Source organism: Mus caroli, chromosome 13, assembly GCF_900094665.2.
Source record: "Mus caroli chromosome 13, CAROLI_EIJ_v1.1, whole genome shotgun sequence".
Lineage (NCBI taxonomy): Eukaryota > Metazoa > Chordata > Mammalia > Rodentia > Muridae > Mus > Mus caroli.
Genome location: NC_034582.1, coordinates 94,451,505 through 94,464,195, shown reverse-complemented (window position 1 = coordinate 94,464,195; position 12,691 = coordinate 94,451,505). Strand labels below are relative to the sequence as shown.

Here is a 12,691-nt window from a genome sequence, read left to right as displayed (position 1 = left end):
GCTCAGTGGGTAAGAGCACCCGACTGCTCTTCCGAAGGTCCAGAGTTCAAATCCCAGCAACCACATGGTGGCTCACAACCATCCGTAACGAGATCTGGTGCCCTCTTCTGGAGTGTCTGAAGACAGCTACAGTGTACTTAAATATAATAAATAAATAAATCTTTAAAAAAAAAATAATAATCCGCCCCTCCCACAAGCCCTAAGGCCACGAGCAATTAGGGTTAAAATTGGGCCCATCTACACAGCTATGGGGGAATCATGTCCATGTTGGGTTCCTATGGTTAAATTTCACATTGGACTTTCTTGAATGTATTGATTGCATCAAGGAAACCCTATCTATCTCAAAAAAAAAAAAAAAAAAGGGAAACATCTATCCCTTTTATAGACATTCAGACACCAAGTTGCCCAACTCATAGTATATATTTTATCAAAGACTGAAAATAGCAAAAACTGGAGTTGGTCTAGGCTGGCTGTAAAACAGCTGAGCTGGCTGAGAGCAGCAACAAAGATGTAAATATCCCCTTAGTGGTGAGTGAGCAGTTGATGGCATTCCAAACTGCTACAAGCCGAGATGACGACAGGTGCCAAAAGAACCCGTGACACTTAAATGTGGCTAACGGGTTTCCCCTTGTTTGTGTGATTTTAGGCATGGTTGCCCTATGTTGCCTAGGCTGCCCTAGAATTTACAATCCCCCAGGTGCGTACCACCATGCCTCGCTTCTTCCTAGCTGTTTTTGGGATTACAATATACAGTATACAATATACAGCCTGTTGTGTGGTTATATTAAACCGCTATTTTTAATTTTGTATTTGTACACACATGTATGCATACGTGTGCACACATACTATAGAATGTGAGGGTCAGAGGACAGATTGTAGACATTGGTTCTCGTTCATTATGTGGAGTAGGACCAAACTCAGGTAGTCAGTCCTGCTTGACAGCAAGCACCTTCACCAGCTGAGCCGTCCCGCTGCACACGTAGTTCTTAATACATTCTGGTGTGGAAACAGGATCTCTACAATATATAACCCACAGTGGCCTCAAACTCTGCCTCCCCAGTGGGATTACAGGCATGCGCTACCACGCCAGGCCACTATCGGGGTTTTATATTGCTCAGAGCCTTGAGAACACTTAAGATACCTGTACTAGCCTTAACACATTGGTATGCAGTTCCTGCCTGTGTGCAGGGTAAGAAGATCCTAGCTGGATCAGACTCGAGCTTTGCAGATTTTTTTAACCATTTTTTAAAAAAACAAAACAACAAAAAAAACCCTAAACTATAAAACACATATACCCTTTTGTGTTTATAATTGCTTTTCTTTAATCTGTAGCGTTTTTCAATAGAGAAATGTTGATGTTTGACAGTGACTCTCACCCTTCATGCCGTATCTGTGTTCAGTCCCCTACCCCAGAAGGTGGGTGGGTTGTCTTAGTGTTGTACATGTGTGTGCTTGATATGTTAACACGTCAATGTCTTCCCTGAATAAACATGGCGTTTCTCACGCGTGAACCCCATCCTTGGAGGATGGTCCAGTATGTTTCACTATTTCCCACTGCTTCATAGACTTCATGGATGTGCCTTACTGTGTTATCCTCCTGTGTCAGGCAAGGATATTGACTTCTTATGTTTTAACTTGTGCAAACTGTAGTCTGGCCTTTGTGTGATTATTTTTTATTTAATATCCGAAATAGAATGAGGATCAGATAACTGCTTTTTTTGTTTTATTTGTTTGTTTGTTTTGTAAAAATAGATCACATTATTTTTACCAAATAATCGCATACCACCACAGCCAGCTTTATGTAAGAGCAAGCAGCCACGGTGAAGTGTGGGGTCAGAGAGTTGGCTTCCCCTTGTACCTTGTAGATGCTGAGGATGAAACTCAGGTCACCACTGAAGCATGCCAGCAGCTCTAGGTTTGTTATGTGACACAGGTTTCTAGGTAGCTCCAGGCTGTTTGCAACCCTGAAGTACCCCGAGTGTTGGGTTTACAGGGACGTGACACCACATGCAAGATTACTCCACAAATGTATGTTTGTGTGTGTGTACACCCACGTATACCAGAAGACAGCCTAGGTGTTCTCTACCATATATATATTTTTTTTGAGTCAAGGTCATCAGGGTCTGTCTGTCTGTCTCTCACTGGGGTCTCGGCTGGCTGTCCTGGAAGCCTCAGGCATCCGCCCACCTCTGCATCTCCAGCATCAGGTTACAATCATGCTTCAGCTGTACCTGGCTCTTCATGTGGCTGCTGAGGGCCAAACTCTGCCTCGTGCTGGCATGGCCGACACTTTACCATGAGCTATCTACCCAGCTCCATAGATTCTTTAAAATTTTTCTCAAGGTTGAATATTTGTTTAAAAGATAGAGACATTGAAACTGTCATAAAATATGGAAATTAGTTTATAAAAAATGTCAACACAAATATTAAGACATTTCTTGGATTACATGTGTTAAGGGTTTGCTTGCTTAAGCTGCATCCTAAAATTAAAAGGGAGGAATGTCATCAAAACACATATATTATTGCGTGTATTAAGATATCATAATGAAACTTACAACCTTGTAAATTACTATGCTAATAAATTTTTAAAACACCTTGAAAGCATACAGCTTCTTAATATTGACATTTACATAGTTGTTCTTCTGTTTTGGCAACAGTTTTGTTTTGTTTTTTTTTTAATTTTATTTTATTTTTTCGAGACAGGGTTTCTCTGTGTAGCCCTGGCTGTCCTGGAACTCACTCTGTAGACCAGGCTGGCCTCGAACTCAGAAATCAGCCTGCCTCTGCCTCCCGAGCGTGTGTGCGCTACCACGCCCAGCTTTAGCAACAGTCTTAATGTAATCTAGTTACCCCTCAAACTTACAGTTGCTGTCCTGCCTCAGCCTCCCACGTGCTGGGATTTACAGGCATGACAAAGTCTTTGCAGTGCTGAACATCAGTCCCAAGGCGATTTTGTTTTATTCTTCCACGACAGGATTTCCTTATGAAGCATCTGTGCTGGAACTCTCTCTGTAGACCAGACTGGCCTCAAAGTCAGAGATTGCCTGCCTCTGCTTCCTGAGTGCCAGGGTTAAAGGCGTGCACCACCATGCGCTGACCCCAGGCCTCAGGCACGCTAACCAAATGTCTACCTCTGAGCTCCGCTTCCAGCTCCAACATCTGACTTTTAAGAATCTCTTAATTCTAACTTCAAGTGGTTTACTTGTAAAATAAAGTTGATGGCAAAGAACAGGATCTTTTAAGAGTTCTTGGGCAGTCTGAAACTTTTGGAGGATGCTGTATTGAACAGATGCAACCCACGGGTTCAGAAATGTGGTTTGACTGTACTGGATCACGCAGACCACAGAGCTCCGAAGCATCCTGCCAGGCCGTTTTGAATGGGAAGGTCTGGCTCATGGGGGTTTTTTCTTTATTCCTTTCTGAGGCAGCGTCTTTGTCTTCCAGCGCCCGAGCAAGCATATAACTAACCTTTCTCTGGTGTGCAAGGGCTTCCTCTTTATCATTCAGCTGTAAACACAGACGTTAGGAAGACATGGACCAGTTAGTCCTGGGATGGATGCAGAACACGGAGTATTGCATCTTACCAAATACTGCATCCTAAATGTTAGATTAATAGTCTTTTAGAATAATCTTGAACCCAGTGCTGGAGGATTTAAGTTAAATTCTAATATTGATTCTGTATTCATGTTTATATGTGAGTGGCGTGGACCACATGTTAGGGTTAGAGAACAACTTGCTGAAGTCAGTTCTTCTACCGGGTGGGGCCTGGGATCAAATTCAAGGTCTCCCTGGCTGCAATTGTGTTTTCTCTCCCCACAAGTTAGGGTTTCTCTGTGTAACAGCCCAGCTGTTAGACTAGGCTGGCCTCGGTCTGCTTCATTAAAAGCTTGTCCCACCACTGCCTAGCTTGTGATTTTTTTTTTTTTTTTTTGGTTTTTCGAGACAGGGTTTCTCTGTATAGCCCTGGCTGTCCTGGAACTCACTTTGTAGACCAGGCTGGCCTCGAACTCAGAAATCCGCCTGCCTCTGCCTCCCGAGTGCTGGGATTAAAGGCGTGCGCCACCACGCCCGGCTGTGATGTTTTTTATATTAAACTTTTACGTGTGTGTGTGCGCGCGCGTGCGAGCGCGCGAACGCACGCACCATGCATGTGCAGGTATCCAAGAAGGCCAGAAGAAGAGGGCATCAGATCTCCCAAACTATTTACAGGTGGCTCTGAGGCACACAGAGCCGATGCTGGCAACCCAGGCTTTGCAGAGGAGACGCAAGTGCTCTTAACTAAGGAGCCACACTGAGCCTCTCCTGGCCTCAGGACTTGTCTTGCGGGGGTGGGGTGTGTGTGTGTGTCCAGGAACGAGGAATTTCATCAAGTACTCGCCAGGCAAGCTAGGTGCAGAGTCCTATCATTGCAACCCACAGGAAAGGGGAAGGAAAGACCTGATCCACAGAGCTGTCCTCTGATTTCATACATACAAAAATAATCAATGTTTCTCTAAGTTACTTCTGGTTAGTCCTGTAAGTCACCTAGAGACGGACGGGGAAGTCTGTGTATGTAATCCCAGCATGTACTTATTTCTGAAGGAATATTTAAAGCTGTATTTTGAATTGTTTTTATGCATTTATATACAAATAAATATGCCATCAGAGTTAAAGGTGTCTTTTCTTGAAGTACTTGAGTGGGTGTCTTAGTCAGCAGCTAGCTGTGGGATGGCTGATTCTGGGCCTTGTTAATGATTTAAGGATATTTTGACAAAGTGCCTGGAACACTTCAATGCCCAGAGCTATACATGAATCCAGGCATCTGAGATGGTTTGAATGAGTCACTGACCCTTCCTCAGATGGGGAACTTTAAATCTGCACAAAAGGGGTCTGCATGGAAAGAGGATGGCCTAGTCCGCCATCAATGAGAGGAGAGGCCCTTGGTCTTGCGAAGATTCTATGCCCCAGTACAGGGGAATGCCAGGGCCAGGAAGCAGGAGTGGGTGGGTTGGGAAGCAGTGGGAGGGGGGAGAGGATAGGAGATTTTCGGAGGGAAAACTAGGAAAGGGGATAACATCTGAAATGTAAATAAAGAGAATATCTAATAAAAAGAAGGGGGGTTCTGCATGGAAGTGGACACAGTTGACAGGGAGATGATGGAGAGTGGTACCTGGGGGAGAAGAGGCCTTCAGAGGCAAGCATGGCTGAGGATAGGAGGTACGCGGATTAGCAACTGCAGCTGCTAACAGAAAGCAAGCAGAGGAGCAGTACTAACCAACTCTATCAGCATCTTCAGGACCTCTTGCGTATTGTCTTGGTCTTCAGCGCCCTTGGAACTGTTTTCCGAAGGGAGTATCCCCAGTAGTCTTTGCCCTAAGGTCTTCTTTCTCCTTTGTGCCGGATATCCTAAGGGTCAATGAGAGAATCCAACTGAGAAAAATACACTCACTGATCGAAGTAATCGAAGTGTCTGTGAGCCAAGGCTAATTAACAGCTAAGTCAGCCCAGAGGCAATTCTCCCAAAACCACAAGGACCAATATTGCAGGTGGTACATTATGATGGAGCAAGTGTGGAGGTGAGGGCGGGGCCTGCGGGGCCTGCTTCTGGAAACTCAGTGCTCAGGCCCCAGCTCATCACAGTCTTCAGTGCAGCAGAAATTCAGGTCTACATGTGAGATTTCCCAGTTTTAAATGTCAGTCACAGCCGGGCATGGTGGCACACACCTTTAATCCCAGCACTCGGGAAGCAGAGGCAGGTAGATTTCTGAGTTTGAGGCCAGCCTGGTCTACAGAGTGAGTTCCAGGACAGCCAGGACTACACAGAGAAATCCTGTCTCCAAAAACCAAAAAAAAAAAAAAGTCACTACCCATCTACCCAGCACCACACACCTACCGAGCTATGTTCAGCCCCCAGCACTTGCTAAATTTAAAATGAGTTAACAACTACATGCTCCACTGAACTTTGTCATATCCCAAAGCAGCCAAAAGCCCCTATTCTTGCCACGTGCGCCCCAGGTACCATAGTCTGCCTGGTGTTGTCTGTTGATCCACGTTGCCGCTCTTCTACACAGGTCCCCTCCAGCCAGTCTCAGCGCCTGCTCATTTTTCCTCATTAACTGTTGCTCAAAAGCAATCCTGAATGCATCTGCCGTTATGTGCGCCTCTTCCTTGCTCTTCTGCAGAGTTTCCAACTGAAAGAGCACCGGGGAGCCATCAGCGGTGAAGCTGGACTCAGTTTTGCGTACTAATCTCTGTATCCTGCACCTCTGTCCCATCTAGATTTGTCTGCTTAAACCAGCACCTGCCCAGCTGGGCGTGGTGGCGCACGCCTTTAATCCCAGCACTCGGGAGGCAGAGGCAGGCGGATTTCTGAGTTCGAGGCCAGCCTGGTCTACAAAGTGAGTTCCAGGACAGCCAGGGCTACACAGAGAAACCCTGTCTCGAAAAACCAAAAAAAAAAAAAAAAAAAAAAACAGCACCTGCCCATCCTGCCAGCACTCGGGCCTGTGACTCTACTCTCTGACAATCCAGCTCTTGAAACTCATTACCCAGGCTTGGCCCTGTGTCTGTCTGCCCTGCCCAAATCCTGGAGGAAGGACACTTTCTAATACCTCCCCTAGCTGAACCTCAAAGAGTCATTTAATCTATGTGATGATGTGCTGTGCTTAAGGGGTACCTAATGTTTGGCAGTTAGCCTTCCTATGTGGTCTAAAGGCTTTAAATTCCATATATTCAAAAAGCCAAAACTGGACAAGCGTAGTGGTGCATGACTTTAACCCCAGCACTGGGGAGGCAGAAGGAGAGAGATCTCTGAGTTCGAGGCCAGCCTTATCTATAGACTAGACAAGAGCTACACAGAGAAACTATCTCAGAAAGCTAAAAAGAAAAGAAGTAAAACTCTTTAGAATTATGCTAAATCACACATTCGGTTTATAAACATTCATAATTAAAGTCCAATTATGAGGGCAACTATCAGTTGATTAAATGCCTGGCCTATTGACACTAAACGTATCTTTCCTCTACGGTGGTTATCATCCTGCTAACCTATGAGGGAACTGAGGCTGATTCAACCCAAAGCCACACAGACAGCAACCCATGGCTGGCCCTAATGCACTACTGTGTGCAACCAGTCCAGTGCACAAAGGCTCCTTGTTCAGTTCCTTGTTCATCTTCCCGCACCCCAGTGTTCACTCTACCGATTTTAAGTGTAAACACACCTTTTACTCTCTACTAATTCTATTAACTGTGCTCTGGGGCCCAGGAATAAATGAAAGAATGACTTGAAGCACTGTTAACTACAACTTTAGATGGCTTCAGATTTCATGCGACATGCCGCGCACAAGTTACTGCCGTCGCATAAAACCAAGCCTACGCTGCACATCCGGTGACTCCTAAGATGACGTTCATGACCTCAAATACAGCCATATTCTACTGCTAATTAAGAAACTGAGCCAAAGTCTCTGCTGTCCTGAATACGTACCTCATGTCTGAGCTGAAGAACCAGTTTCCGAGTGGATGCTGCCATTTTGGCACAAGAACAGGGGCTCCCTCCAGGACCATGACACAGACAGGCTCCAAGGACTGCAAGCTTAAAGCCAGAAGGATCATCTATTACCAAGAGCTACCAAGGGTCATGTTGTCTTAACCACATAGAAATAGCCCTCCACGTGCTACTCAGGTCTCGGGCCCCAAAAAAGTGGAAAGTGTATGTGTGTGTAAAATATATTTAATTATAGTAAATACATATTATAAATGATATATATAATATATATTTTCAAGGAAAGCTGAGATGAGGAGAGTTCATGGTCTGAGTGGAAATGACCACAACGAGACACCATGACTTGCTACAAAGACTTCCAGGAGTTCTACCTTCCTCCCTTCTCAATCTCAAAACCTTTAATCCTGCGTCCATCTCCAGTAGTTCTGAATGTGCAGCAAGAATTTAGCCTAGGGGCTGGAGAGCTGGCTCAGCAGTTAAGAGCGCTGACTGCTCTTCCGAACTGAAGTCCTGAGTTCAAATCCCAGCAACCACGTGGTGGCTCACAACCATCTGTAATGAGATCTGATGCCCTCTTCTGGAGTGTCTGAAGATGACTACAGTGTACTTAACATATAATAAATAAATAAATCTTTAAAAAAAAAAGAAAGAATTTAGCCTAACCAAGCAGTTAACAGTAGCACCCACCGTGTCTGCTTCCTGTGACACATGGCCCTTAGAGCCAGCATTCAGTGTCCCCTGCCCTTCAACAAGACTGCTCAGAATGAACAGGAAACGTTAGTTTGCCTCTGGGGAAATCAACCATCCTTCCATTCTTAATAAAAAAAAAAATGGCTCTGCAGTCATGCTCTATATTTCAAAATATTTCGTGGGTAATGACTGCGATGAAGTTACCTGTAGCCCTGCCCCCTCAAAACTTGACTAAGGCTCACAATGAAGAAACGGGGTCATTCCTGATTGACCATTGTAATTCAAAGAAAACCCAGAACCTTGTATTTTTTTTGTTTTGTTTGTTTGTTTTAAAGTTTATTTTATATATGTGAGTACACCATAGCATAGCTATCTTCAGACACACCAGAAGAGGGCGTCAGATCTCATTACAGATGGTTGTGAGCCACCATGTGGTTGCTGGGAATTGAACTCAGGACCTTTGGAAGGAAGAGCGGTCAGTGCTCTTAACCACTGAGCCATCTCTCCAGCCCAAACGTTGTATTTTTCAAACATTTTAGCAGCTAGGCTAAATTTACTAGTTGTATAGGGATTGTCCTTGTATTTTAAAGTTTCATAAGGAACTTACTAGAAGATTATCTAAATCCAGTCTGCCTAGGTGTAAACTCCTAGAACAGAAGATGACGCCCTCATTTCTCTCTCACCTCATGTGTGATGTTGAGCTTGAGCCAATGTCAGGGCTAAATGTGTCATTCTTAGACACTAAGGACACTGCAATGCTTGTTCTTGTTAATGGCTGCTTTTTTTCCCTGGGCTTTCCAGTGAGTGGGAGGTGTGCTGCTTCTAAATCCCACGGCCCTTTGCCCCTCACTGGCTAAACACACACACTGTACACGTGTGCATGTTCAGCAGATCTATGCTCTGAACTTGGGTAAGCCACAGGCTCCCCTGTCACCATGGGAAGGTAACTGAACCTGCCCAGCCTTAGTTGAATGACACCCCTTTGTGGCCCTTCAGTGAGGGGAAAGTGTGTAAGTCCTCAGAAGGAGCCAGCTCCACCCAGCAGTGAGACATGGCTCATGCTGTGTGTGCTGCTGACAGCCAGCCCATTCCCGGGAGTCCAACAACTGTGTCCCTCAGGCATGGTCAAAAGAGTTGGCAAGAAGCCACCCGGGGGGCAGTGCTGTTGGGCTCATGCTCCCTCATCTGAGAAGCTAAGTTGCTGTCCTAGAACAGGCAGCAGAGAAAGCAAACAAGCGATGCCCCTCGCCCATCCACCTCTCCTAGGTGCACACGTACCTCGAGACCTGATACCTCTGTAAAGCCACTCTCCTCCTGACCCATCTTCTGCTCCTTGATATCAAGCATGGCGAGGGCCTCCAAGTACCGCTGATTCAAAACTAGGAAGGGCCACGGGCGACAGTGTTAGATGTGAGGCCAGGACTTTAGACAAGAGTTACACCAGTGCCTTACACTCATTCCTTCTAAGCAACACACACATTAGACATTACCCAAAGATTGGTCTCCATCCAGAAAAACCTACCTGATGAAACAGCAGGTATCATGGGAGAAAGGACATTTTTATTTTTATGTATGAGGGGGCTTTCTGTCTGTCTGTCTGTCTGATCTCCTGGAACTGGGGTTATAGACCGTTGTGAGCTGCCAGGTGGTTGCTGAGAATTGAACCAGGTTCTCTGGAAGAGCCAGCCCTACATATTCACTTTTTAAAAAGTTCATGGGGCTGGAGAGATATGGCTCAGTGGTTAAGAGCACCAACTGCTCTTTCAAAGGTCCTGAGTTCAAATCCCAGCAACCACATGGTGGCTCACAAACACCCGTGATGCGATCTGACGCCCTCTTCTGGTGCATCTGAAGACAGCTACAGTGTACTTACAGATAATAAATAAGTCTTTGGGCCACAGTGAGCAGGGACTGACCAAGGGGAGTGAGCAGAGGTCCTAAAAATTCAATTCCAGCCACATGAAGGCTCACAACCATCTTTTCAGCTACAGTGTACCCATATACATAAAATAAATCTTTTTTTTTTTTTTTTTTTTTTTTTTTTTTTTTTTTTTTTTTTTTTTTTTTTTTTTTTGGTTTTTCAAGACAGGGTTTCTCTTTATAGCCCTGGATGTCCTNGAACTCACTCTGTAGACCAGGCTGGCCTCGAACTCAGAAATCNGCCTGCCTCTGCCACCCAAGTGCTGGAATCAAAGGCATGCGCCGCCACGCCCAGCTTTCTTTTGCTCTTTTGCCTTCCGAGTGCTAGGATTAAAGACGTGCCCCACCACGCACGACCAATCTTTTTTTAAAAAGTGAATATGTGGGCTGTTGAGATGGCTCAGTGGTTAAGAGCACTGACTGCTCTTCTGAAGGTTCTGAGTTCAAATCCCAGCAACCACACGGTGGCTCACAACCATCTGGATTAAGATCTGACGCCCTCTTCTGGTGTGTCTGAAGACAGCTACCATGTACTTAATTATAATAATAAATAAAATCTTTTAAAAAAATAAAGTGAATATGTAAGGTAAATTATTCTGAGTCTCTGAAGACTGCTCTTGGGAATCTTTTCTGAATAAGCATTCCAATACCAATGGAACTAGAGTGGACAAGACATCACCTGTAGACCAAAGCCAGGACAGTTCCTGAAAGGCATCGATGCTGGGTCTAGTTTGTAGTCTCATTTGATACTCTAAAACCACAAGGTGGGGTGGAGAGCAAGCAGGCAAGAGTGAGATTTGACAGAAGCCCATGTGGCCTCCAGTTGTCAAGGGCAACAGTCCATTATTTCAGCTCTTCCTCCAGACCATTGTGTTAGGCAGCAAATGAAGTTATGTCTGCCAAACAGGCATCACAAGCCATGATTTAAATCAGTAGAAAAATCAATAAAGCACTATGGTAATAACTGGTCTTTTCCTATTTCAGACAATGAGGGGACTAGATAATGAGATCTCCTATAACTGTACTCATATCAAATGTGCAAGTTACCCAAATTCCATCAGAGTCTTTCTTTTAAGAACTCTCAAGTCAGGTATAGTGGCACACAGTTTTAATCCCAGCATTCATTCGGGAGGCAGAGGCAGATCTCTGAGTTCAAGCCCAGCCTGGTCTGCAGACTGACTTTCAGGGCAGCCAGAGCTACACAGAGAAACCCTGTCTCGAACTAAAAAACAAAAACAAAAAAAACTAAACAAGTTTTCCTAGGAGGCCCTCAGACCACAACAGAAAGAAGAGACTTGGCTATGTAATAGAGAAGAGAATGTGCTATCTGTCCCTCTCAATCCGGAGTGAGTGTCAAAGGAGAGGGAGAGGCGGCTTCTGCCCTAAGCTACTGTAACACAGGGGACTGCTGCAGGCTCAGGCACATCTGCATCCAGACCTCACCCGGGGACTGCATGAGCTCAAAGAGCCACAAGGTCTGACTCAGGGTTGGCTTTGTCCCCTTCAAACCACCACTTAGTCCCAGCGGAGCAGAGGAGATTAGCATGCTTTCTTAAAAATCTGTAAGAAAATCAATGCCACCATGGATCTTCTCAGCGCTCATAACGTGGTTCATTATACAAGGGATTTGTAACATGCAGAACATACATGTGTGGATACACACACATGCATACTCGTACACAAACACACATACTCAGTCCCCTTAGCATTGTGTTCTGCCATTTTATTTTGCTTTTCAGAGAGAGTTTCTGACTCTGTAATCCTGATTGGCCTAAAATTCACTGTGGCGCCCAGACATTCTCAAACTCATGGCAATCCTCTTGCCTCAGCCTCTCAAATGATGGGCTCACAGGCTGCACCACTGTCCTAGCCCTTTATATTGAGACTGGGCCAAAACGGATCCTAGAAAGAAACTGACTCATGAACCCAGCCTTTCCTTTGGAATATCAGAAAAGTGTGGACATAGCTGAGGCTGTAGCTGCACAGTATGTCAGCACTACTGGGTTAAGCACTTTTACTTATTGAAACTTTTGTTTTCTTGTAGACCCAGCTGGCCTCGAATTCACAGAGATCCATCCACCTGCCTCTGCCTCTCAAGTGCTGGGATTAAAGGTGTGGGCCACCACCACCCAGCCTAAAGGTCTTTTTACATTTTTTGAACACTTCAGACATGTCCAGGATGTACTGAGTCACATCCACCCCCTGCTCCCTCCAGCAGCCTCTCCCAACGGTTGCTGGTTGTTGCCTTCTTTTCTTGAGACAAGGTCTTCTACGTATCCTTTGGCTGATATCAAACTCACTCTGTAGCCCAAGATGGCCTCAGACGCATAGAGAACCACCTGCCTCTGTCCCACGAATGCTGGAATTAAGGGTAAGCCCCGCCATGGCTGGTCCACCTGTTTATTTTCAAATACTTACGCTGTTTGGATTTTACCTCCATATTCTTCTTTAGGAAATAAAAAAGAAAACCTTAAAGCAAATAAAAATTCTCAATGATGCGTTTCTTTTTTCCTTTCGTCCTCTGTCTTTCTTTCTTTCTTTCTTTCTTTCTTTCTTTCTTTCTTTCTTTCTTTCTTTCTTTCTTTCTTTCTTTCTTTCTTTCTT

The 12,691-nt window shown here is 45.0% G+C and overlaps 1 protein-coding gene across 2 annotated transcripts in view; it reads right to left on the bottom strand.

Moving 5' to 3' along the window:
• Positions 1-12,691, bottom strand: part of Ccdc125 (coiled-coil domain containing 125) — a 47,962-nt gene that overhangs the window by 16,192 nt on the left and 19,079 nt on the right. The window contains exons 9-13 of one of the 2 annotated variants that reach the window (XM_021179872.2): positions 9,446-9,546; positions 7,460-7,567; positions 5,999-6,170; positions 5,255-5,385; positions 2,385-3,507 (exon numbers count right to left, since the gene is read on the bottom strand). In XM_021179872.2, coding sequence (XP_021035531.1) covers positions 3,199-3,507; positions 5,255-5,385; positions 5,999-6,170; positions 7,460-7,567; positions 9,446-9,546 — 821 coding nt within the window. In that variant the 3' untranslated portion in view covers positions 2,385-3,198. Of the gene's footprint in view, positions 1-2,384; positions 3,508-5,254; positions 5,386-5,998; positions 6,171-7,459; positions 7,568-9,445; positions 9,547-12,691 lie in introns of those variants that run through there. The other variant, XM_029468309.1, reaches the window with a different exon arrangement.